The sequence below is a fragment of the Corylus avellana genome, chromosome ca7, assembly GCF_901000735.1.
Source record: "Corylus avellana chromosome ca7, CavTom2PMs-1.0".
In the NCBI taxonomy this organism is placed as follows: Eukaryota; Viridiplantae; Streptophyta; class Magnoliopsida; order Fagales; family Betulaceae; genus Corylus; species Corylus avellana.
The window spans coordinates 21,905,588-21,926,921 of NC_081547.1; the positions used below are offsets into that span (position 1 = coordinate 21,905,588).

At 33.8% G+C, this 21,334-nt stretch overlaps 3 protein-coding genes across 6 annotated transcripts; 2 read left to right on the plus strand and 1 right to left on the minus strand.

Annotated features, from left to right (window-relative positions):
- Positions 1–1,734: 1,734 nt before the first annotated feature.
- Positions 1,735–8,229, plus strand: LOC132188451 (uncharacterized). Of its 2 annotated transcripts, none has more exons than XM_059602904.1 (7): positions 1,735–1,888; positions 2,275–2,353; positions 2,456–2,580; positions 2,711–2,810; positions 3,712–3,821; positions 5,591–5,665; positions 7,728–8,229. In XM_059602904.1, exons 2-7 carry the CDS (start codon positions 2,284–2,286, stop codon positions 7,776–7,778), a joined length of 531 nt encoding a protein of 176 aa, XP_059458887.1. In that variant the 5' UTR covers positions 1,735–1,888; positions 2,275–2,283; the 3' UTR covers positions 7,779–8,229. The 2 variants fall into 2 exon arrangements, with proteins under 2 accessions (XP_059458887.1, XP_059458888.1); XM_059602905.1 differs by having other exon boundaries at positions 1,740–1,888; positions 2,714–2,810.
- Positions 8,230–9,528: 1,299 nt separating this feature from the next.
- On the plus strand, positions 9,529–11,105 carry LOC132187715 (uncharacterized). Of its 2 annotated transcripts, none has more exons than XM_059602121.1 (3): positions 9,529–9,877; positions 10,081–10,663; positions 10,772–11,105. In XM_059602121.1, exons 1-3 carry the CDS (start codon positions 9,657–9,659, stop codon positions 10,880–10,882), a joined length of 915 nt encoding a protein of 304 aa, XP_059458104.1. In that variant the 5' UTR covers positions 9,529–9,656; the 3' UTR covers positions 10,883–11,105. The 2 variants fall into 2 exon arrangements, with proteins under 2 accessions (XP_059458104.1, XP_059458105.1); XM_059602122.1 differs by having other exon boundaries at positions 9,542–9,897.
- A 3,337-nt stretch (positions 11,106–14,442) lies between these two features.
- LOC132187458 (DEAD-box ATP-dependent RNA helicase 35) lies at positions 14,443–19,149 on the minus strand. 2 transcript variants are annotated; one of them, XM_059601773.1, is made up of 4 exons: positions 18,940–19,149; positions 18,339–18,515; positions 16,361–17,270; positions 14,443–15,620 (listed from the first exon to the last, which is right to left on the minus strand). In XM_059601773.1, exons 3-4 carry the CDS (start codon positions 17,257–17,259, stop codon positions 14,756–14,758), a joined length of 1,764 nt encoding a protein of 587 aa, XP_059457756.1. In that variant the 5' UTR covers positions 17,260–17,270; positions 18,339–18,515; positions 18,940–19,149; the 3' UTR covers positions 14,443–14,755. The 2 variants fall into 2 exon arrangements, with proteins under 2 accessions (XP_059457756.1, XP_059457757.1); XM_059601774.1 differs by lacking the exon at positions 18,339–18,515.
- Between the last annotated feature and the right edge of the window lie 2,185 nt (positions 19,150–21,334).

Sequence of the window (21,334 nt, forward strand, 5' to 3'; positions counted from 1 at the left end):
GCTTTTCCATCAAACTCTTTATATTTAAGGTTTCTCTAAATTTTTAATAAAATCCACAAAAAACATCATTTTTCAAACTCTTTATGCAAAGTAACATTTACTTTAATTCCTCTCCAAATATAAAGACACCAAAAGCAAAATTTATTTATTTTTTAATATTATTTTGGTTGTTGGGGTGGCATTTTTGGTAAATCTTTCACATGAAATCAAAGTGAATGAGTTTCATGACAATTACATTTATTAATAAAAAATAATATTTAGTTAAAGTAGAGAAATATTAAGAGAGTTTGATATTTGATAGTTTTTAAAAATGCTAGTTAAATAAATAAAAATACAATTTCAAAGTTAAATTTAAAAAAAATTTAAAGAGTTTGATATGAATGCTCTAAACACACACCAAGCAATAACTTTAAAGTAATACTTGGTTGTATGCAGTTGTATACTTTAATACGGTCCTAAGCATTGGACTCGTACATACACACCCATGTGGACATGTGGTAGTGAGCTATAGTGCACTTAGCATGAAGCATCAAAGCTCAGATCGATCAGATCATAACCATTCAGTTTTTGACAGTCATGATCGTACGATCTGATGGTTTGCTTTGAACCATAGAATGCATCTAGGGTAGATCTAATGACTGGACCGTTATTAGAATCAACTATAAGGTTAAATTAACTTTAATATAATAGTTAAGATTAAGTGATTATTATTAACAATTATGATCTAACGGTTATAATAAAAGATAAATAATATAGTTCATTTTATTTTTAATCATCTCCATGGTAAATAGATGAATTCACCATTGAAATTGTGTGGGGTCCACAAATCTAATTGTTGATATATTAAATTTATAAAATGAGAGGTAAAAAAAAATGAGAAAAACATTGATGCGAAGCATTCCTCATAATAAAATAATCATTAGTAATAATTTAATTTAATTGTCAAGATTAAGAGCCTATTTGAGATTGCGTTTGAGAAATAGAACTTTTGGTTAAAAGCTTCATTTTTAAGCTTTTACCAAAAGTGCGTTTTAACTATTTTTAGACTTTTTTAACTCTTAAAAGTACTTTTAATTTTTTTACTACATGAGTATTTTTTTTTTCTTCCTATAAACGGACTTTTTGAGTGTTAAAAACACTTTTAGACCCATCAAATGCAATCTTAAATAGGCCCCAAGTGTCTATTAAGATTTGATTGTTATATTTTAATGATGGTTAGAATAGTACAGTAACCCTAGAGATGATAATACATATAGGTTTTTTTTTTTTTTTTTTTTTTTTCAAATAAGGTTGAAAGAACTTCTTTTAATGTAGTTTACAAATATCAAGTGTTTATTTACATGTGAGAAATACTTTTTTTTTTAATAAAATTTCTTCCAATTTTATCTTTGCAAAAAAAGTATTTATTTTTCACATGTTTATAAACTAAATTAGAAAAAATTCAATATCGAGAAAATCTTTGTCTAGAATAACACCCTGCACATGTTTCAAAGGCACGTTCTGTTTCCAACAATTCAAAGAAAAAAAGTTTTTTCTATTTTGACAAAGCATTCTCTTTTATATGTTGTTTCCAGCCCAGTATTTTGACTGGGCCAAAATCTGCCGTCCGGGGTCCAAACACTCCAACTCACCAAAACTCTTGGTCCACCAATCAATTCTTCATCTGACGGCAGAGGAAACCGGAAGAGCATACAGTTCTGAGGTGCAGCGAAGCATGTGATAATCAGCCTCCCATTTGGGAATAAAGCTAAAAAAGAAGCATTCCGTCGCGCCCTATAACCAAAAAATGTCTTTACTTTAATGCTTCGATGATGACAAGGGAAGCCCATGTCTATATTATCTTCTGCTCTTGAACCAGTGCCGCCCGCATAGCAGCTCGGATTCTCAGGTGCCTTTCCCTTCTTTACTTTCCCTTTGTTTTTCTTTCTGTCTGCTTAGAGACCCTGTTGTTTCCCATGTTTATGTGCTGAATCGTTTTCCAAGAAATGAATGAATATATTCGACAGAACCATGCCTGATGGTTGTGTTGACTTTAGTTGACTGAAGCTTTTTCTTTTTCTTTTTTTCAATAATGAGAGTTTAAAGATTAGAAGGGAATTCAGGTGTTTTTTTTTTCCTTCCTTATTATGGTTTCTTTGCAACCAAGCTTTATGTAATTGTGTGATTTGGGAATGAAAACTTTGTGTAATTTTGATTTTTGAATTATGGGTATTGTCTTATTTGGGTAGATGATTAGTGGGTATTTACAGTTTGTGGGAATTTGTTGTTATATAGTGAAAGCCAATGGGGAGCGCATCATCTACGCTAACTCAATATGATATTGAGGAAGTGAAGGGGCACTGCAATAATCTATGTGGGTTGTCTTTATCCTTATATATTATTTATTTATTTATTTATTTATTTTTGGTTTTGTTGTATAGTTCTGAGTTTAATGTGTTTTCTGTGTGAAATTCAGTTTCCCAGCAAGAAATAGTGTCATTATATCAAAGATTTTGCCAACTTGATCGCAATGCAAAGGGTTTTATCTCAGCTGATGAGTTCTTATCAGTTCCTGAGTTTGCGATGAATCCGCTTTCTCAGGTATTTCATCAGAATGTTTAAGACTAATTGATGGATAATACTTATTGGGTCCTTCTAATGCTTTTGTTGTTTCTTAGTGATGCATGATGAGATGTGTCTTACTTTGAGAGCTTGAATTTGTGATAATTAGCAGAGGCTCCTTAAGATGGCGGATGGTTTGAATTTTAAGGACTTCGTGGCTTTCTTGTCAGCATTTAGTGCTAAGGCTAGTATGCAGCATAAAATTGAGTGTAAGTGCTTGTTACTTTACAATTTAACAGGATTATTTACGCTTCTTATTAAATTTCGTAAAAAGGTGTTTGATGAACTATATAGGTTGTAGCAAGTGCATGATAATCATTTATATTGGGAGCACTGCCTACATCGATTTAAATGCATTACATATGTTGCTCCTTTTTGGTTCGCAACCTGTTCCTAAAAGATGAAATTTGAGAATTTGGTGTTGGCAACAACGTAAAAATTTGTTATTCATCTCTCAACATCTAAAATGAAAATGAGAGGAAAACAGTACGTGTTAGTTAAGAATAGTGATAAACTTGCAACAAATAAAAAAGTAGAAGAGAGGAAAATGTTTTTAGTGTAAGATTATTTGGAATTCTAATTTTGAAAACAATTGGGGAGTTTATGAAGAACTGTGAGAACTCTGAACAGTTTGTTAAGTGCCTAGTTACATCAATAAATCTCGTAATGTATGTCTCTTTGACAACAAAATTACAGATTGTATGCTATCTTATTGAAGCGTGTAAAATTTTGGTCATAATTTATTTCCGAGAAAAAAGTGCTTTTGCAGGGATTAAAAGAAGAAAGGCTAAATAGATTGAATAAAACAGTACCTCTAGTAGAAAATGCTGTCAATGATTGAAGTTAACTAGTTAAGCTGGTATAGTTCATACATGAACAGCACATATTTCAACAATGCACTATTTTATGCTTGATGTTGTTTTTGTTGTTGTTACTCAAATCATTTTGCTTTGCTTTCTTATCATAAACCATTTTTGTACTGTCTTAACTAGCAAGGCTGCATAGATTAACATTCCTTAATAGTTTACTGAGAAATGCCGTGGCTTGAACTCTGAGAGAGTGAAAATGTTTGGTTCTTACTTTAATATCATTGTTCGTCTCTTTGTCTAGTTATTTTCAGAGTATATGATTCAGACAGTAACGGAAAGGTGTCTTTCAATGACATGTTGGAAGTGCTTCGGGATTTGTCTGGTTCATTCATGTCTGATGAGCAAAGAGAGGTATTAACAAGGATCCCACATTCTCCCTTTTTGTTTCATCATTGAGTCATACTGGCACGGATAAAAGTGATGACTTTGAAGAGGAATGTTTAAGAAATGGGATTGTTACATGAGTTGTAAATGAAGTCATTAATGCAAAGACACCATGATTGGGTGACAAATAATTGTAGGAGTGGTTTTATATGAATAAAGAAACTTCTCATCGTGGGATGAAGTGATGCAGTTAGGTATACTAGTATTGAAGGAAAATATTCATAAAAAATAATTCTAGATTGAGGGGATTGACCACATGTTTTAAACTTCAAAATGTTGAGGTGGCTGTCCTATAAAATTTCTTGCTAATTCATATGAGCTGGTCCTACATTAGTTATCAATAATTTCTAAATATTTAAATAATCTGTTAACATGTCTTGAGTTTTGTTTTCAAACTGTATGTTGATGGCTATAGATTTGATACTGATTAAATCAACCCCTTGGTCTGATATTTATACTAGTACAACCCATGGGAAGTATTGTAAGTGGTATTTTTCTTAAAAAAAGAAAGAAAAAAAAAGAAAGTTATTTGAAGTTCGTTGGAGATCACTTTTTAAACCTTGTAGTTGCTTGGTATGCTACATAGAACCCGGTATATGTGTATGCTTGGGTGTATCTGCAGGCGCGTGCCTTGATGTGGGATTTATCTGATCCTATGATATTTGAGATGGATAAAGTATTGTTGTCTAGTTTTCTAATTTCCTACTCTCCTAATGTAGCAATAATGGTTTCATTTGGCTTGTTTGAAGTGGATTTACTCAATTGAAATAATTCTAGTAAACCGGAATATCTTTTTCTTAATTTGTTGAACACTCTTGCTGAGTATGCTTTCTGCATTGGGATATTGAAGAGACTTTTATTGTACTAATACCCATGTTACGTGGGACATTTCCTAAGCAGTTATTGACACATTTTAAATCCTATGTACTGTTTTTTTGCTGCTTTCAAATCAATTTCAAAGTGCTTGAGTATTTCACCATGCATGGTTTGGAGTTGAATGTCTTGTGATAGTGGGAAATTTCATATATTTTTATTAAAGAGAGGAATCACCTGGACAAAAGTGAAGTATGTTATACTGGAAAAGATAAGAGCAGAAGAGAGGTTTGTACCATGGATTGACGTGATTGTGATTCCGATTAATTGCAGTGGTTAAGGTGTACGAAGATAATCCAAAGATTAAAAGTGTTAATGAATGGAGAACCTTTAAATATAGGTAGCTTGATGTGATGTCAATTACTTGGAATTTCTTAATAGACGGATTATGTAGGTCTATTTTACATTTATTAAATGGCTGATATCTTCTGGGCACTTGCAAATTTTGGTGCCCAATCTAAGATTCTAGAAACTATTCCAGTTCTTGCATTCTCCCTATGGTCTATAATAACAGATTCACATTCTACTTGAAATATGTGACTGATTAAATCCAGTGGTTCCCAGTTATCCTTTTGGGACCTTTAATTTCAAGTTTCTGCAATATGATTTTTGGGTAAATGAGATTATTTTCCTAAAGCTGAATGAAATATTCTCCATTTGCTTCAATTACCTATCAGAAAAAGAAGTCCAGTGATTACTTCAATGAAAGCAGCATTTATTGTCTCCTTTCTTTTACAATCACCACTGTATTGTTTGCACATAACATCACTTGATTATCTGTATCCAAATGTAAAATTATACTATTTGGTTTAAGTTGTACTAAAGCATAACGTGGCTTGCACGCACTGTTCTTTGTTCTGCAGCAAGTATTGAGCCAAGTTTTGAAAGAAGCAGGTTACACGAGGGAATCTTATTTAATGTTGGATGACTTCATTAAGGTACTTTGCATTCTTTACATATTTCTTGTAATGATTCAAACCTTTGTAACATAGGAAAGAAGAAAGTGGAAGAAAATGAATACACTAGAGTTTACTCTACACAATCCAAAGTGGTCTTCAATGTGTTGTCCTGCCTAACCATTAGATGGCCCTTGATATTAGGATTTTATTCATTTTTCCCTTGCTAACAGCTACTCTACTTGAGATTCGGAAAAAGAAAGGAATACCAATCCAGTGCCTCAAACATTTCAATGCATCTTGCTGTAAGCATAATTGAAACTCCATGGGACACCTTGCCCTCCTTTATAATAAGTATCATGGAGAGGCTTGAGCAAGGATAGTAAGAATCTTCTTCTTCTCATCTAAATTGCCCTTCACAGTCTACGAGAGGGCCTGATTTCATTTGGTATGAATTGTTTAGTATCAGCCCAAAAAGATGTTGATTAGTCTTATGAAATATATCTTGTTGCCCATCTATTTGTAGCGAGAATCGATGGTTCACATATCCCCCAAACCAACACAATTACACAGGAGAAAAAGGAAAAAGAGATATTGAATCATCCTTCTAAACATTGTAATGGGTGAGCAAAAGAATTTCATTTTTTTCTCTAATCTGGGCCATTTCACAAAATTTACTTGGACAAGGTCAATCATCTTAACATAGACTAACAGATATTGAATTTATACGTGACTGTTCCCCTTGCTATTATATTAGCTTTACCATAAATCTACATAGTGAACCTCCCAAGCCAGTAGTCCTAAACTACATAGAGCTAGTGGGTCATAATTATTTGAAATATTAGGAGCTTCCTCTTTGAATAAGGTGATGAGAAATGCCAAGGGTACTAAATCTTTTACTAACAAAGACTTATTAAACTATGTGTAGCTCATTCATTAGTACTCGTTACATTTTTCTTAATTAATTGTTTTGTTTTTCTCTAATAAATGAGCTACATATTAGGTTAGTAAACCTTTGTTGGTAAACGATTTAGTACCTCTAGCATTTCTCTAAGGTGATACATCATAGAATCCTTCTGCCAAAAGAAACAATTCTGGTAAAAAAAGTGTCTCTGTCTTAATTGCTGAGGCCTTTAATAATTTAAATGAGGATTATGTAGTAATTTGTTAAAGAAGGTCGCCACTGCCACCTTGCCTGGAAGATAAGCAATTACCTCTTAAAACTAAGAGATAAGCCTTGACCATGTTTTTTTTTTTTTTTTATAAGTAATAATCAAGTTTTATGGCACCTCTACGTACACTGAAAGTATACAAGCGAAAACAGCTAACTAGAAAAAAAAAAAAACAAACAAAAAAATCAGCATAACTAATCGGCTATGTTAGCAACAAGTTCCCATACTTCTTTCTATATGAAGGCCAATGATATCATTCCACCAAAAGCTTTAGAATGGACCCCATGGCATTGTTATCCATATAAAAAATTATACACAAACTAATATTTAGTGCCATGAGCCAATCCAAAACATTTTATTTCTCACTGCTAGTTATTGGCCACCAAGAATACATTTTAGGGTTTTACAGCCTTTTAGTAGTGGTGATTTTTCCCCGGTTTTTCCAGAGCTTGTGCTCCTCTCCTTGCCTTCCAGTATATCTTTAGGCTCTTTTCTGTATTAGTTCCATTATTGAACGAAAAAGGGAGAAGTCCGAGATTAGATGATGCAAGCGACTATATATTCTGTAATTTCTGATAGATGGAATGAGTTCATTTAATCATTTAGTTTAGATTCTTTTACCTGATCAATGTTAGATATGTCACATGAGGGAGGCTCTGAACTGCTCACCTTGTTAAATTGTCTTGTTAAGAAATCAGTGAATTAGATAGGTGCCAAGGTCAGATCATTCAAATTAGCTTGAATTTTACATGCAAAACCTATCTTCTCTTCTTCAACTTACCATTTGTAATCTGTCTATTTTCCTTTAAAGAAGTGTCACAAGATGAATGTATACCTTAAAAATTTGATATGTATTTCCATGGTTATGTTTGTTTCTTTGAGTTTTACTTCTTTTAGCCATTTTGTCCATCATTACTTCATATCTGTTACAGGTTCTTAACAGTTCTGGCCTAAAAATGGATGTTGAAGTTCCAGTTGACTAATTTAAGCTAGCCCTGCTGTCTTATGCTACAATTCAAGATGAAAATCCGAAAGCTGGATAGTCAACCGGCAAATGCATCCTTGTATAATTGGAACCACACACCTGTATTTATATACATTTTTGTTTTTTTACTAATTGATTTGATAGACAATATAAAATAAAGGAAAAAAAAATTTCTACTAACTAGGTTGTAAGAAAATTTCTCTGACCCAATTTCTAGAAGTGTCATGTATCCTTTAGTACGTGAGAAATACATGTTTTTTTTTTTTTTTTTTAATAACATATGCTTTTTTAATGGCATTAATAGAAAAATGTTTCTCACACGGATATATCATATATGGCACTTTCAGATTGAATTAGAAGAATTCTTACGACCAAATTTTGTAAGAAATTTATATCCTAAAATAAAGAACATGTGTATTTATTTCAATAAAATATCAAATGTTTCATTATCATTTTGTCATTTATAAATTTCCCTTATATATATTAAAAAAAAAAAAAAAAAAAAATCTCTTAGATATGTGATTGTTAACGTAAATGGTATTCTGTTTAATAGCTTTCTCGCCTATTTTTCAAGCTGGGAAGCGCTATCATATTGGCTTTTCCTCGATTTAAATAAGTTGTTGGTTGATTCGCTATTGATTTGAACAAATGTAAATATTTTTATTTTTTGGGGCATTGGTATGTATAAAAATTATGGTCAAATCACAAACATTTTTGGTTGATCAAAAAAACCTCTTTAATTTTTGTAAAATGGTTTATAATTTTAAGCTTCTTTTTCTCAAATTGTTAAAAGTTTGCTAGACCACCGTCAAAAGCTGCTGGACCTCATCGGAGTTTGTCAAATCTTCGCTATAGGTTGTTAAAAGTCACCGGTCGTTTTTTGCTGTCACTAATTTTTTATACAAGTTTTTAGGAATTTTTTTGTTGACGTTGAAACAAACGACGTCAACAAAAAATTAAGAGTTAACTTCATAAAGTCCCCTGAAACTTTCATGCGTTTTGAAAAGACCTTCTAACTTTCAAAAATTCTCAATTTTACCTCTTCGAACTTCTAATTTAATACAATCTACCTCTTCCATTATGATTTGGTATTAAATCTTAATGGAGGAAATGTAAAATACCAAAATATCTTCAACTTTTTGTTTTTTTTGTTTTTTGTTTTTTTTTTTTTTTAAAAAAATGTGAAATAAGGGTAAATTTGAAATTTTATAAAAGTTTCAAAAATATAATGGTCATTTCATTCATTTTAATGTATGTTTAACACAAAACCCTAACGGAAGTGGATACATTCATCAAATTAAAAGTTCTAAAGATAAAATTAAGAGTTTTTAAATTTTGGGAGAATTTTCTTAAAATACGTGAAAGTTCAAGAAAACTTTATGAAGTTTTCTCTCAAATTTATAAGTGTTTATATTTTGTATATACGCTATCCGTTAATATTTTTATTTTGAGAATGAAAAATAAAAGACAACAAAGTGGAGTGATTTCTAAGGAACCGCCTCTTTAGTTCTACTTTTCTTTTATTACACATCAATAAATAATAAAAAAGAAAAAGAAAAGGTTTCTGACAAACAGTATGATAGTTTTGAACTGTTTCCTCTCTCTCTCTCTCTCTCTCTCTCTCTCCGTCTCTGAGCTTTCTTAAAGGTGAAGGTTTCTATTCTTTGAATAGTTTCAAAATTCAAATGGATTTCTAAAGCCGCAGCACAGCATAGATGGAGCCAAAATTTGCCTGCTAAAAACCAACAACCAACCAAATCTAATAAGCGGCTAATGCACATCCTTTTTATAACTAGAATGGACTCTTTTAACTTGAGGTCAAATTAAGCCGGAACAACCAACCAATAACAATCCCCACAAATTTATTGTAAAGACAATGTCTACGCAAGTGCTTAGCAATTTCCTTTGTGTCCTTGAAAATACTCCCACACACTCAAACGCACGAGCAAAGAAACTTGCTCTCAACTTCTCCTGCCCTCGTATGCTGCAAAAAATACTTTTCCATCACCCCACATCTTCCTTTCACGAAAAGCAAAGAGTGGATGGTCTTGAAGGGAGTTCAGTGCAGTGTTTTTATGAACACTGCAAACTTGTCAGGCAAGAAATCATCATTCTGTGTCAGTAATTTGTTCTACAACCAACTTTTCTATTTTCCCAGTTTTAAGATTATTGTTTCAAGTCCTTCTATTTGTGAAATATTTTCTTTATGTTTGTTTTGGTTCATGTTGATGTTATGCAGACTCGTGTCAGAATTCAGAAAATCTGTATTTCTCACAAAAAGTGTTTATACTTTTGTGTAGGAGGGAAATGGAGATCTTCTCGCTTCAGTTACAAATTCATTCTTCATTAAAGGAGCTTTCAAGATTCAAGAATTTCATTTCTGAAAGCAGTTGTAAGCATATGAGTGATGATGGATACATATTCAGAAATGAAATTTTGCAGGATTTCTTCAGTGACTTTCAGAAGCTGTGCCTCAAGGCAGATGCAAGGACAGGAAAGGAGAAACAGCTGAATCAATGCAATTTGGAAGTGAATAGTTCAAGTGGTATAAAACTGTTGACAGATTCAATGGCTTCAGCTGCAAAGAAAATTGTGAGTAGTTCAAGAGGTAAGCTTTCCATCAGTTCTTGCAAGGGGAAGGGAGTGCTGCAGGCTGGTGTAGTTGAGCAGCTTAACCACCGATTGAAGATCCTTGAAGAAGAAACTGAAACTATGAAGAAAGACATCTTTGGGGCTCTGGAAGAAAGGAGAAACCTAGTGAATGAGATAATTGAGCAGTTTCAGATCCTACAGCATCACCTCTGCCTTCAAAATCAAGTAATAGGAGAAACATCCTGTGATGAAACATCCTGTGATGATACTATGATCTCGAACTCTCCAAAGGTAACTCTTCTACTTTGCACTTGAATTTATTGGTTTGCAGACACATTGCTCTATCAATTTTCAGTACCTCTATTCTTACCTTTTATAATGCATGTGGTGTGTAAACAGGGTGGAAGAATGGAGACTGGTCTATCAGAAATCGTTTGCCAAGAACCAAATTTGTCTCTTGTTACCAGAGATCTTAGAGCTAACATGTTAGCATTCCAAGAACCAGCTTAAGTAATGCATGTGCTCTCGGATCAGATATGGATGATTCCTTTCATTTGAAATTTAGAGGAAGTTGTCAGATTCCTTTCTCAGACAACATTACTGTATTTTTTGTTCTTGAGTCCACAATAACTTTCAGTGTGATGATTTACTTTTTCTGGGAAGAATATATACTAAAGAATCAACTTTCTAGTGCCATATGCACATCCATTGGAGAATTACATAATAATTTATATGCAAATGTCTTTCTGGTCATATATCTCACCATGAGATTTTACTAAAATAAATTCTCCCCATGAGGAGTTGGATGTACAAACATCTAAGAAGTCTTTTTTTCTTTTTCTTTTTTTAACCATTTCTTTGATTGGCCTAATCTCAACTCTTGCATGTTCATATAAATGACATCTGTTGATGTAAATTAGGATTGAGAGGATGTTTTGTGACCATTAAATTCTTATAAATGTGGTTTCTCAAGATAAGGAATAGATGGATTTTTTTTTTCTGCATTAAAATATGAAAAGAACCAGCAGGAAACAAAAGAGAAAAGGGAAAAACTGAATGAATCCAGGATCTCTCTTTTCTATATTCTAAATTGCCTAATTACTTCTCTGTGATCTGAAGCTATATGTCAAATTTCTAAGCTGCCTTTCATAATTTGAATTGGGAAATTCTCCTCTGCTTGATATACACAAACTTGTGGGATGAAAGACAGACTTTGATTCACAAAGAAAAATTGTATTTTTTATTGTTTTGCTTCAAATACAAAGAAAATTGCAAGTTTTGTTCTTAGTATATCCTGGTCAGTGGATGTTTAGAGAGAAAAATTTCACCTAACTGTGAGTATATCCTCGTGACAACAAAAGCAAGATTACAAATATAAAAAGCAAAAAGTTGCTTGTAAAGGGTCTTTGGAAAATACATTAATTCAACCAAACCTAGAATATTCTTGCTGCAAACCATGAAGCTGATGATCATGGCAGTTGCAGCTCGGCCATGGCTGCAGGCTGCTGCTCTCCATGAACAGAAGTTGGTGGCGCTGGTGAAATCTTCACCCTTCCTTTGACTATATGAAAGCATGAAAATATAGTGAAGAGAAGAGAAGCAAGGGCAAAAAGTACAAAAATTGCAATGGCAATTCCAGCCCACAGCAGTTCTTGAGGCTTGGGACCTTGGTGTATTGTATCTACCATCTCTTGTGTGAAATATATAACTAGGACAAGGAAAGAACAGGCCAAAAATGCACTCAACAAAAACAATAACGCTAGCATCGCCACTTTTTCTCTCCCACACCGCGCCATATCTTTCTCAGCCAAAGTTAATAGTTAGGCAGCTAAGAGAATATATAGAGAAATAGCAGAGAGAAAAACAATTGAGATAGGATGTTTAAAAAAATGCTATTTAGTAGACTCTCGTACGGTAGCCGCACTGCCACATCATCATGGCAGTTGTATAAGAGTCTACTAAGAGTGTGTTTGGGATTATGATTTTATAAGAATAATCTGCGTTTTTAAAAGATATTGTAAAACGTAAGACGTTTGGCATTGCGATTTAAAAAACTTAATTTAAAATAGGAAAAAAAACTGCCATTTTTAAAAGCAGGCTAGGGGTGCTTATTTGAAAAAGTGCGCTAAATTCACAATTTCGCTTAACAAATATCTGATAAAAAATGACTTTTTAACATGTTTTACCAAACAGTTTTGTGATTTTAAAAACTCAATTTTTACAATTGTACTTATTGAAACCGCAATTCCAAACAAACCCTAAATAGCATTACTCGAGGTATATATACATAGTAGATTGGCATACAACTGTCATATAACTAGGATGACGTAGCATTGAAAATGAGTCCTTAATTTTTTTTTTTTACGAGAGCTGATCCAACAGTTGATTGTTACTGCCACATTATCAAGTTATATGACAATCGAATAACAATCTACTAATTAAATAGAATTACTCATATACCTCAAGAGTTAGTAATAAGATATGTTTATATATAATTAGGATAGTTAAACAAATAAATTGGCCTTGAAGACCCCTCAATAGGCAAAGCGAAAGCCACCACATGTCCATTTCAAAATCTTGAGAGCTTGTATTACATAACATCATCATCATAGAAGGAGATTTCCTGATAGTCACTCATGCTATCATGAACCAATAACGTACCCAATAACGACAAATTACTCCAATCATACATGATATTTCCCTTTTCTTGAAGAAGAAGTCTTCTTAGATTGTCAGTAGAGTCCATTCTAACAACAAATCAAAGAAAATAGCATTAAGTAATGGTGATTATAATACTAGTCAAAGTTTTGGTGGATCCTGAATCCAATGAAATCATGGATTGTTATTTGAACAATATATATATAAGAGCACACTAGAAAGTGCTTCGAAAGGCGCCGGCTCCGTGAAGTTGATCTCCTAAGTTTGATAAATGGCAGTTTAAGATGTCACTTATGCATTCTAACGTGACACTTGAGCATAGGAGAATAGAAATATACTGAATTTCGACCATTATAGTTGCAGTCCCTTTCTCAAGTGGGAACCAATTATATTTTTGTTTTCTGTCAAATAGCCTATAACCCTTTTATGGTGTCCAATAATTATATTTCTCCCTAGCTACCATAAAGATTAACCTTCGGTATTCTTTAAAGGGGCGAGCTAGCATAAGATTAACCTTTTGATTTTCAAGATGTTTAATTCTTTAGGTAGCATTATTATTAACAAACAATTAAAAATACTAAACATTTTTCACATATATATGGACCTCATAAAATAATAATAATAATAATAATAATAAAATAAAATTAAAAAAAAAAAAAACATTTATCACCTTTATATCACAGAAAAAAAAAAATTCCAATAAAGAAAAACACTTTTCAAAACCATTATTGATCACTTAAAATATTTAAAGAAAGGGATATTATTATTGTATAATTGCATGTCTAACTTTTAGCATGTTGCCTGTTATATCTTTGGAGGCTCTCTTTCTGCATTAAAGGTTAGAGAAGCCTTGTACAAAGATAACTAACGCCATTTTCATACACCTCTTAAACATTTCACAATGTCCATCTTCATATTTTTGTCATACTATAAAAAATAAAAATAAAAGATAGTTGATTTTTCAAAATCAGGTGTGAAACTGATCCCTTTCCCCTTCCCCCGTATTGAATTGAAAATAATAATAATAATAATTGAAAATAATAATAATAATAATAAATAAATAAATAAAATTGTGAAACAAACTCCAAAGAACATTTGTGAACAAACCCCACAAAGAGGAAGTGCTTATGAACCATAAAGTCAATACACCCTGACCCCCCTAGAAGAATTGACCAAAGAAATGAAGAGCTCCTTTTTGTCAACTTTTAGGGGGATTCGTGGGGCTTCCATAGAGCATATTGTCATATTCTACTTATTCTGGTCTAAGTTTAGAATAAGGTTGTCACCCTTTTGTCTGTTTACACAAAAACTCCTTGTCCCATAAATACAAATACAAACTCAAACATAACTACTAATGTATCTCCATATACGTAACTATAAACTGATGGATGGGTAAATAGACACAATCCATATGTTCCAAATTCTTCAGATGTTTGCTAACATGCAAATATATTACAACACAGGTCATCCTACAATAAATTCAAAGATTCAATTCCATCAAACTCAATGAAAATATTTCTAGGAATTTATAATAAATTCAGATATTCAACTGCGACAAAGTTACTAGGACCATCTCCAGAGACAATGTCTCTCAGTACATCATCCATTAACATGCAAGTATGAAAGTCATTCCCGATCAAATGCAACCGCAAGGTGCAGAAAGGTTATGAACCACAGTGGCGATCGTGGGAAACGATCCATACATATATAACGGTTTGGCAAAGATCATATCTCCCCCCTGTAACCACCAGATCCAAAGTAATCCCTTCTGGAGCTGGAAATAGCCATGCTTTTCTGATGTTCCAATTTAGGGCAATCCCGGATACGGTGACCAAGCCCACCACAATATGCACAGCCCTTAACCCCGCTCGCATTGGCAATTGCTTCCGCATCTTCCATTGGATCATTTAGCTCAGCCAACACAGGTGGAATCCTCTGTTTTGCTTCTTCCAAGAGGTTTTTCAAATCAAGAAGTGTTGTCTCACTCTGGTTCTTGTTTATAAATGTTGTTGCTATTCCTGTCTTGCCACATCTTCCAGTTCGTCCAATCCTGTGAACATAGTTCTCAATTTCTGCAGGCATGTCATAATTAATGACGTGTTGAATATCAGGAAAATCCAACCCCTTGGAGGCAACATCAGTGGCAACCAAGACATCTTTTTTTCCTGCCTTGAAGGATGAAATTGCATACTCTCTCTCTTCCTGATCCTTGCCTCCATGAATGGCTACAGCTTCAACTCCTTTCAAGAGGAGGTATTCATGAATGTCATCCACATCAGCCTTGTTCTCACAGAATATTAAAACAGGAGGTGGGGTTTTCTGTAGACATTCAAGAAGATAAACAATTTTGGCCTCTTGCTTCACATACTCGACTTCCTGAATCACATCAAGATTTGCCGCTCCTGCTCTTCCCACATTAACAGTAACAGGTTTTACCAGAGCACTTCTGGCGAAGTTCTGAATCTTGGTGGGCATGGTGGCAGAAAACAAGAGAGTTTGTCGTTGAGCTTTAAAGTGGTCAAAGACCTCTCTTATATCATCTTCAAAGCCCAAATCAACCAATCTATCCGCCTCATCTAAAGTAAGATACCTGGAAGAGAAGTTCTAGCATTAATATTATAATTAAGAAAATCAATGTTGACATTTATATAATTGCAGAAAAAATATTTTAAAAAGAAACATGGTTCTCAGAAACATGTTACAGTACATACCGGCAGACATCAACTTGTTGCCAGGAAACATGAATAACTTCAATGATCAAAATTAGAAAATTATCCGAAACAAAAAGTGACTATATTGATAAACGACAATGTGTGAAATGAATCAATAGGGGAAAAGGAGAACAAATGAAAATTAATAAAAATAAAAAATAAAAAATAAAAAATAAAAAGAAAAGAAAAAAGAAAAAAAGAAAAAAAGAGGAACAAGAATATCAAGTGACAGTAAATACTAGCAGAAATCAAAGATTTAAGTAGTTTCAGAAAGGTATCAAGCCAGCCCCATACTTTGCCTCCAAACAGAAGAAAACGGAACATATATTCCCAAATGATTATGCAATAAAGTACTTTCTATTCACATAAAATTTTCATACTGGATAAACAAGGATAAAAAATAAAACATTTCTGGCAGACAAATAAGACAGCTACATAGCTTCCATCAAGATGAGGATAGTGAAACATTATTTTGCTGCCAGATAGGTTCAATGTAGAGGGGAAAAATAGCCCCATCAATATAAAGGTGGTATCATCATAGATATAATAGCAGGATAAATTCTGCAAGTCATACTACTTGACACGATTCTATAGGAATTATGTAATTGATAGTGCTTACCTACAATTGTCAAGACTCATTTTTTTCTTTGCCAACATATCCTTCAACCTCCCAGGAGTAGCAACAACGATATGAACACCCTTCTTCACAATATCCAGCTGTGATCTCATATCTACTCCACCAATACAAAGCAAAGGCCTCAGTTCAGGGTAACCAGCCTCTCTCATGGGAGTCAAAAACTCTTCCACCACTTCAAAAGTCTGCCTTGCAAGTTCTCTTGATGGGCATATAATCAGACCAAATGGCCCTTCTCCTGGATCAATAGGCATCATAATCTCCTCTTGCAGCGCCACCATAATCATTGGCAGTACAAAAACCAATGTCTTTCCTGAACCTGTAAATGCGATACCAATCATATCCCTTCCAGTTAAAATCACAGGCAGACCTTGCACCTGAATAGGTGTCGGTCGTACAATTCCCTTGGCCTTTAGCATCTTCAAAATTGGTTCGGGAAATCTCATATCCTTAAAATCCTTAATTGGTGGGGGAATTTCTTCACCATCAACTATTATGTGCCACTGCTTCCTAATTGCATCACATTGCTTTTTCGATTTCCTTCTAACTGGCAATGGTGGCTTCCATCCCGTCAACAGAGGTTCTGAATAAGTAATCCCTTTTGCCAGCTCTCGAACAGACATTAGAGTTTTCCGATCCGATAAGTGCTCAATCATTTCCTTCTCTTGTTGCAAAATCTGCTGGGTTGGGCTTATTTCCGGTTGGTCTCGCTTCAGCTGCGATGCTTTTACAAGAAGGCTTGGCTTGGCCTCGGCAAGATTTGATTTCTCCAACTCTTCTTCAAGGGCGGAAGACTTACCCTTGCGTTGAAGAATCTTCTGCGCTTCCATGGCTCTACGCTTAGCCACAGGAACATATTCAACAAAATCATCTTCTCCTTCCATGTTTTCAGATCCTGTTACACCAAATATTCCTATAAATCACTGAAGCTTTTATTGCCAAGGAAACAAAAACAACAAATAGATTATAGAACAATCACGTGCAGCAAACAAACACAGAATTTTATTTCAACTGTTTGCAGCAAAAGAAAGGTGATACCAAAAACTGATTAACTAATTTCACAGACAGAATAAAAACAACAATAGATATAATTTGCAGAGAATATTATTTTAAAGCCCTAACTAGAAACGAAGTTTATATTTGCACATCAGCTGAGGAACGCCTTTTAAACTATCAAGATAAGAATTTGCATGAGTGACCAATCAGCATGGTACAACCGACATAACCAAAGTGCTAAGAATCTCAAATTTTATCAATCTAAAAGCAAAAGCCCTGAACCCAACTGAACATAAAACTAGTTCCTTTTTTGACTCAATTAAGGTGTGATAAGTGAGCAAAACATAAGATCAGAACTTTTCTTTACCTAATTTATTTGTTCCACAAGAATCAAACAATTTAGCAAGGCCATCAACTCAATATTTGTTAAATAATCAAAAAGGTGGTGAAAAGTTAATGGAATGGGCTTTGCTAAAGAGCAATCAAAGGGTTTTGCTAGAGAGCAAAAATGCCAAAACCACTAGTCTTGCTAAAACTTCTGCATTTGTCATCTGTATAAATCAAAGACATAATAGTTGTAAGAGAATTTAAAATAAAAAAGAAATGGTACAATAATCCTTTCCATCTCAACCCAAAACATAATAGGAGCAGACTTATCTGATTCAGAAGAATAACGAAGCCATAGGGAAAAAAAAAAAAAAAAGTATTTGATTGTAATAAAAATGGAAAATTCGTACAGAAAACAAAATTCGAAAGCAGCAAATGAGATAGAAACTCTGTTATTTGGTTGATAGAAGCATTGTGTCAAACAAATGGTGGGCGTCTTCTGTTTCTCACTCTCAATGATTGGAAATTGATAAACATGCAAAGCTTTACGGAGAAACAAATAGGGTCTAGAAATTTCAGCGCAACCACGCAAATCAATTGACGAACTCTATTTGAAATTCTGACTGTTTCTGGGACGTACCTGATAGCGATGCTGAGCACTGAATGTGAAGCAAGAACTGCAATTCGGCCACCGGAACTCGGAAAGAGTGGCGAGTCACGAATCGGAAATATTAGTAGTTAAGCGATGTCATTCAGAACTAAATAATTGTCTGACTGGTGCACTCAAATCCACTTCTAAAAGTAGGGTTTCAGAACGCTGGAAAAAAAAACAATGTTTGGATGATCATCCTTCAAGAATGAACAATAGAAGATGTTTGCAACTTTAATCACTTCAGAGATGTATCAACATCATCAAATACATTTTTCAGGTAGTTAGATGTTCTATCAAACTTATATTATATTACCAATTGAGCCTATGGCCACAAATTAGACTGACGTGCAGGATATAGCATTACTTCAGTCTTTTTCCATTCATCTCACATCTCAAATGATTCGGATGAAAAAAAATACCCAAATCTTTCAACATTCTTCAAAGAACCTCAATAGTGTTCATAAATATAAAGCAAAAGCAAAGAAATACCCAAATGCTTCGAAAAGCCCCAGATTTTGCAGGTGCTTTTATATTGTTCTCCAAATTAACCTAAAAACAAACCGGTGGAGGAGAGAGTGAGACTACTTACCGCCGGTGGAGCAAAACCCGTTCTTAGGGAGGGAGGAAGGTCGCCGGTGGCCAGAACCCTTGCGCCGGAGTGATAGGTCGAGTGAGCGACGGAGGTCGCCGGTGGCCGGAGTGAGAGAGAGGGTGAGCGAGGGAGGGAGAGCGGGAGAGGGAGAGGGGATTTTGGGATTTTTTATTTTTAAAATTTTCAGAAAACGATTTTATTAGGATATTTGGTTTCAATTTTTTTTTTTTTTTTGTCTTATAATTATATCAATTCCAAAGACCGACTTGCTTTTATTCTCGAAGTAGATAGTGTTTTTGTTAGAACATTCATATTGATTTATCTAAATTTTTTAGGAATAAATGAAAAATTATTTATTTTAGTTGGTTTAAATTACAAATCATTCATTATGATATATAAAATAATTTATAGATTCATGTAATTAACCTAAATTATAAATCACTCCATATGATATAAAAAATAATTTATAGGTCCTCGTGCTTGGCCAAAATAATAGTTTACTCGCTGAAATAAAATTTCATGCTCTAAATACCAATGCCAGTTTAATAAAAAAAAGTAACCCAACTTCTCCAACTTAATTTCAAGCAAAACTATCACAATTTATTAACTTAAATGTTGTTTTTATTTATTTTTCCATTGTTAGAAGATGTGACCGTCAAATTCTTGCAAAATGCTCTCAAATCATGGTGAGGGGGATGAAAATGAGAAAGGGTTACGCATAGAGTCAAATTTTAGGGATATAAGGAATTAGGTTAATTTACTGAAGCAATATGACTTGGAGTGATAGATTTGCAATCTTAATTGGTGTTCTAAAATAATGTGAAAAATCATAGTTATCATTTTTTAAAGTTAGAAATTAATAATAACATATGTCGCATTTTTATTGAGTATGACATGATAAAGCAACGGATTCTATTAAGTTACTTAACGAAAATTGATTTCAAAAAGTAAACTGTTATTTTGGCCTACCCTAATGACCTATAAATTATTTTTTTATACCAGAAAGAGTTGTTTGTAATTTAGGCACGTTGTACAATGTCTTGAATTTTTTCTCAGTCACTTTTGTGTGGGACCATATATCTTTGCTTTCCTAAATTAGTGTTGGAGTTCACGTTTCAGCCATCCAGAATTATTCTCCAAGTTGTATTTGGATTTGTCTACACCGCCTATTTGACTCCTTTTAGGAGTTGGATTTGTGCCCACGTATGTAGTCCTAATTCTACTCAATTTTGGAGTCTTTGCTAACCGACTTTGTGACCTATAAAAGAAGAGCATGCCGCATAGCCACACTGAGGGGGAGAGAAACTTAGAAACTGCATCTCATTAGGGTTTTCTCACTTATTTGTGCCTTATGACACTTAGAGAAGAAGAGAGTTTTCTTTGTCAATTTTTCTCTTTTTTCTATTTTTTTCTTTTGTGTGAGAGTGAGATTTGAGTGTATTGGGACTTTGAGTTTTGAGTGGTTTTCTCCCTACTCTTTTGTACTCTACCTTTTGTTAGTGAATTTCCTCTAGATCGTCTCCACTAGTGGATGTAAGCTTGTTAAGCCAAACCACTTAAATCTTGGTATCGTGTGTGATTGATTTATTTTCTATTATGCTCTTTTCTGCTTCTTTGGAATCCTGTATTTTAATTCCGTGCACAACAAGTGGTATTAGAGCTTGAGTTCTTTATTTTGCATGATGACTTCTGCAAAATTTGAAGTAGAAAAGTTTGATGGTCAGAATAGTTTCAGTCTTTGGCATACTAAGACGCGTTCTTTAATGCGACAACAAGGTTTGGCGAAGATTTTGGATGGCAAAGTGCTATCATCAAGGGAGGAGCGTTTCATGTCACATCTATACTATTTTAGTGCGTTTGGGAGCATCATGTATGCTATGGAGTGCATTTGTCCAGATGTTTCACATGCAGTCAGTGTTGTTAATCCTAGCTAGGTTTATTGGCCAGCAGTGAATTTGATATTCCGTTATTTACGGGGTGTTACAGATGTTGGCTCAATCTTTGACAAAGACAGTGGTATCAGTTCCAGTGTCATTGGGTATGTCGATTTAGATTATGCTGGTGATATGGTTGTGACACGAGCAAGTATCATATTGAAGAAAATTGCCTCTAATGAAAATCCAGTGGATATGTTAACTAAGCTAGTTTCAGTTCTCACATCTATACTATTTTAGTGCGTTTGGGAGCATCATGTATGGTATGGAGTGCATTTGTCCAGATGTTTCACATGCAGTCAGTGTTGTTAATCATAGCTAGGTTTACTGGCCGGCAGTGAATTTGATATTCCGTTATTTACGGGGTGTTACAAATGTTGGCTCAGTCTTTGACAGAGACAGTGGTATTAGTTCCAGTGTCATTGGGTATGTCGATTCAAATTATGTTGGTGATATGG

Coding starts and splice junctions, on each gene's coding strand:
- LOC132187715 (XM_059602121.1), top strand. CDS start 9,657: ATGTCTACGCAAGTGCTTAGCAATTTCCTTTGTGTCCTTGAAAATACT. Junction 9,878..10,080: donor GAACACTGCAAACTTGTCAG/GCAAGAAATCAT, acceptor ACTTTTGTGTAG/GAGGGAAATGGAGATCTTCT. Junction 10,664..10,771: donor TGATCTCGAACTCTCCAAAG/GTAACTCTTCTA, acceptor GTGTGTAAACAG/GGTGGAAGAATGGAGACTGG.
- LOC132187458 (XM_059601774.1), bottom strand. CDS start 17,259: ATGGAAGGAGAAGATGATTTTGTTGAATATGTTCCTGTGGCTAAGCGT. Junction 15,621..16,360: donor ATGAGTCTTGACAATTGTAG/GTAAGCACTATC, acceptor CTTCTCTTCCAG/GTATCTTACTTTAGATGAGG.
- LOC132188451 (XM_059602904.1), top strand. CDS start 2,284: ATGGGGAGCGCATCATCTACGCTAACTCAATATGATATTGAGGAAGTG. Junction 2,354..2,455: donor GGGGCACTGCAATAATCTAT/GTGGGTTGTCTT, acceptor TGTGAAATTCAG/TTTCCCAGCAAGAAATAGTG. Junction 2,811..3,711: donor TATGCAGCATAAAATTGAGT/GTAAGTGCTTGT, acceptor CTCTTTGTCTAG/TTATTTTCAGAGTATATGAT.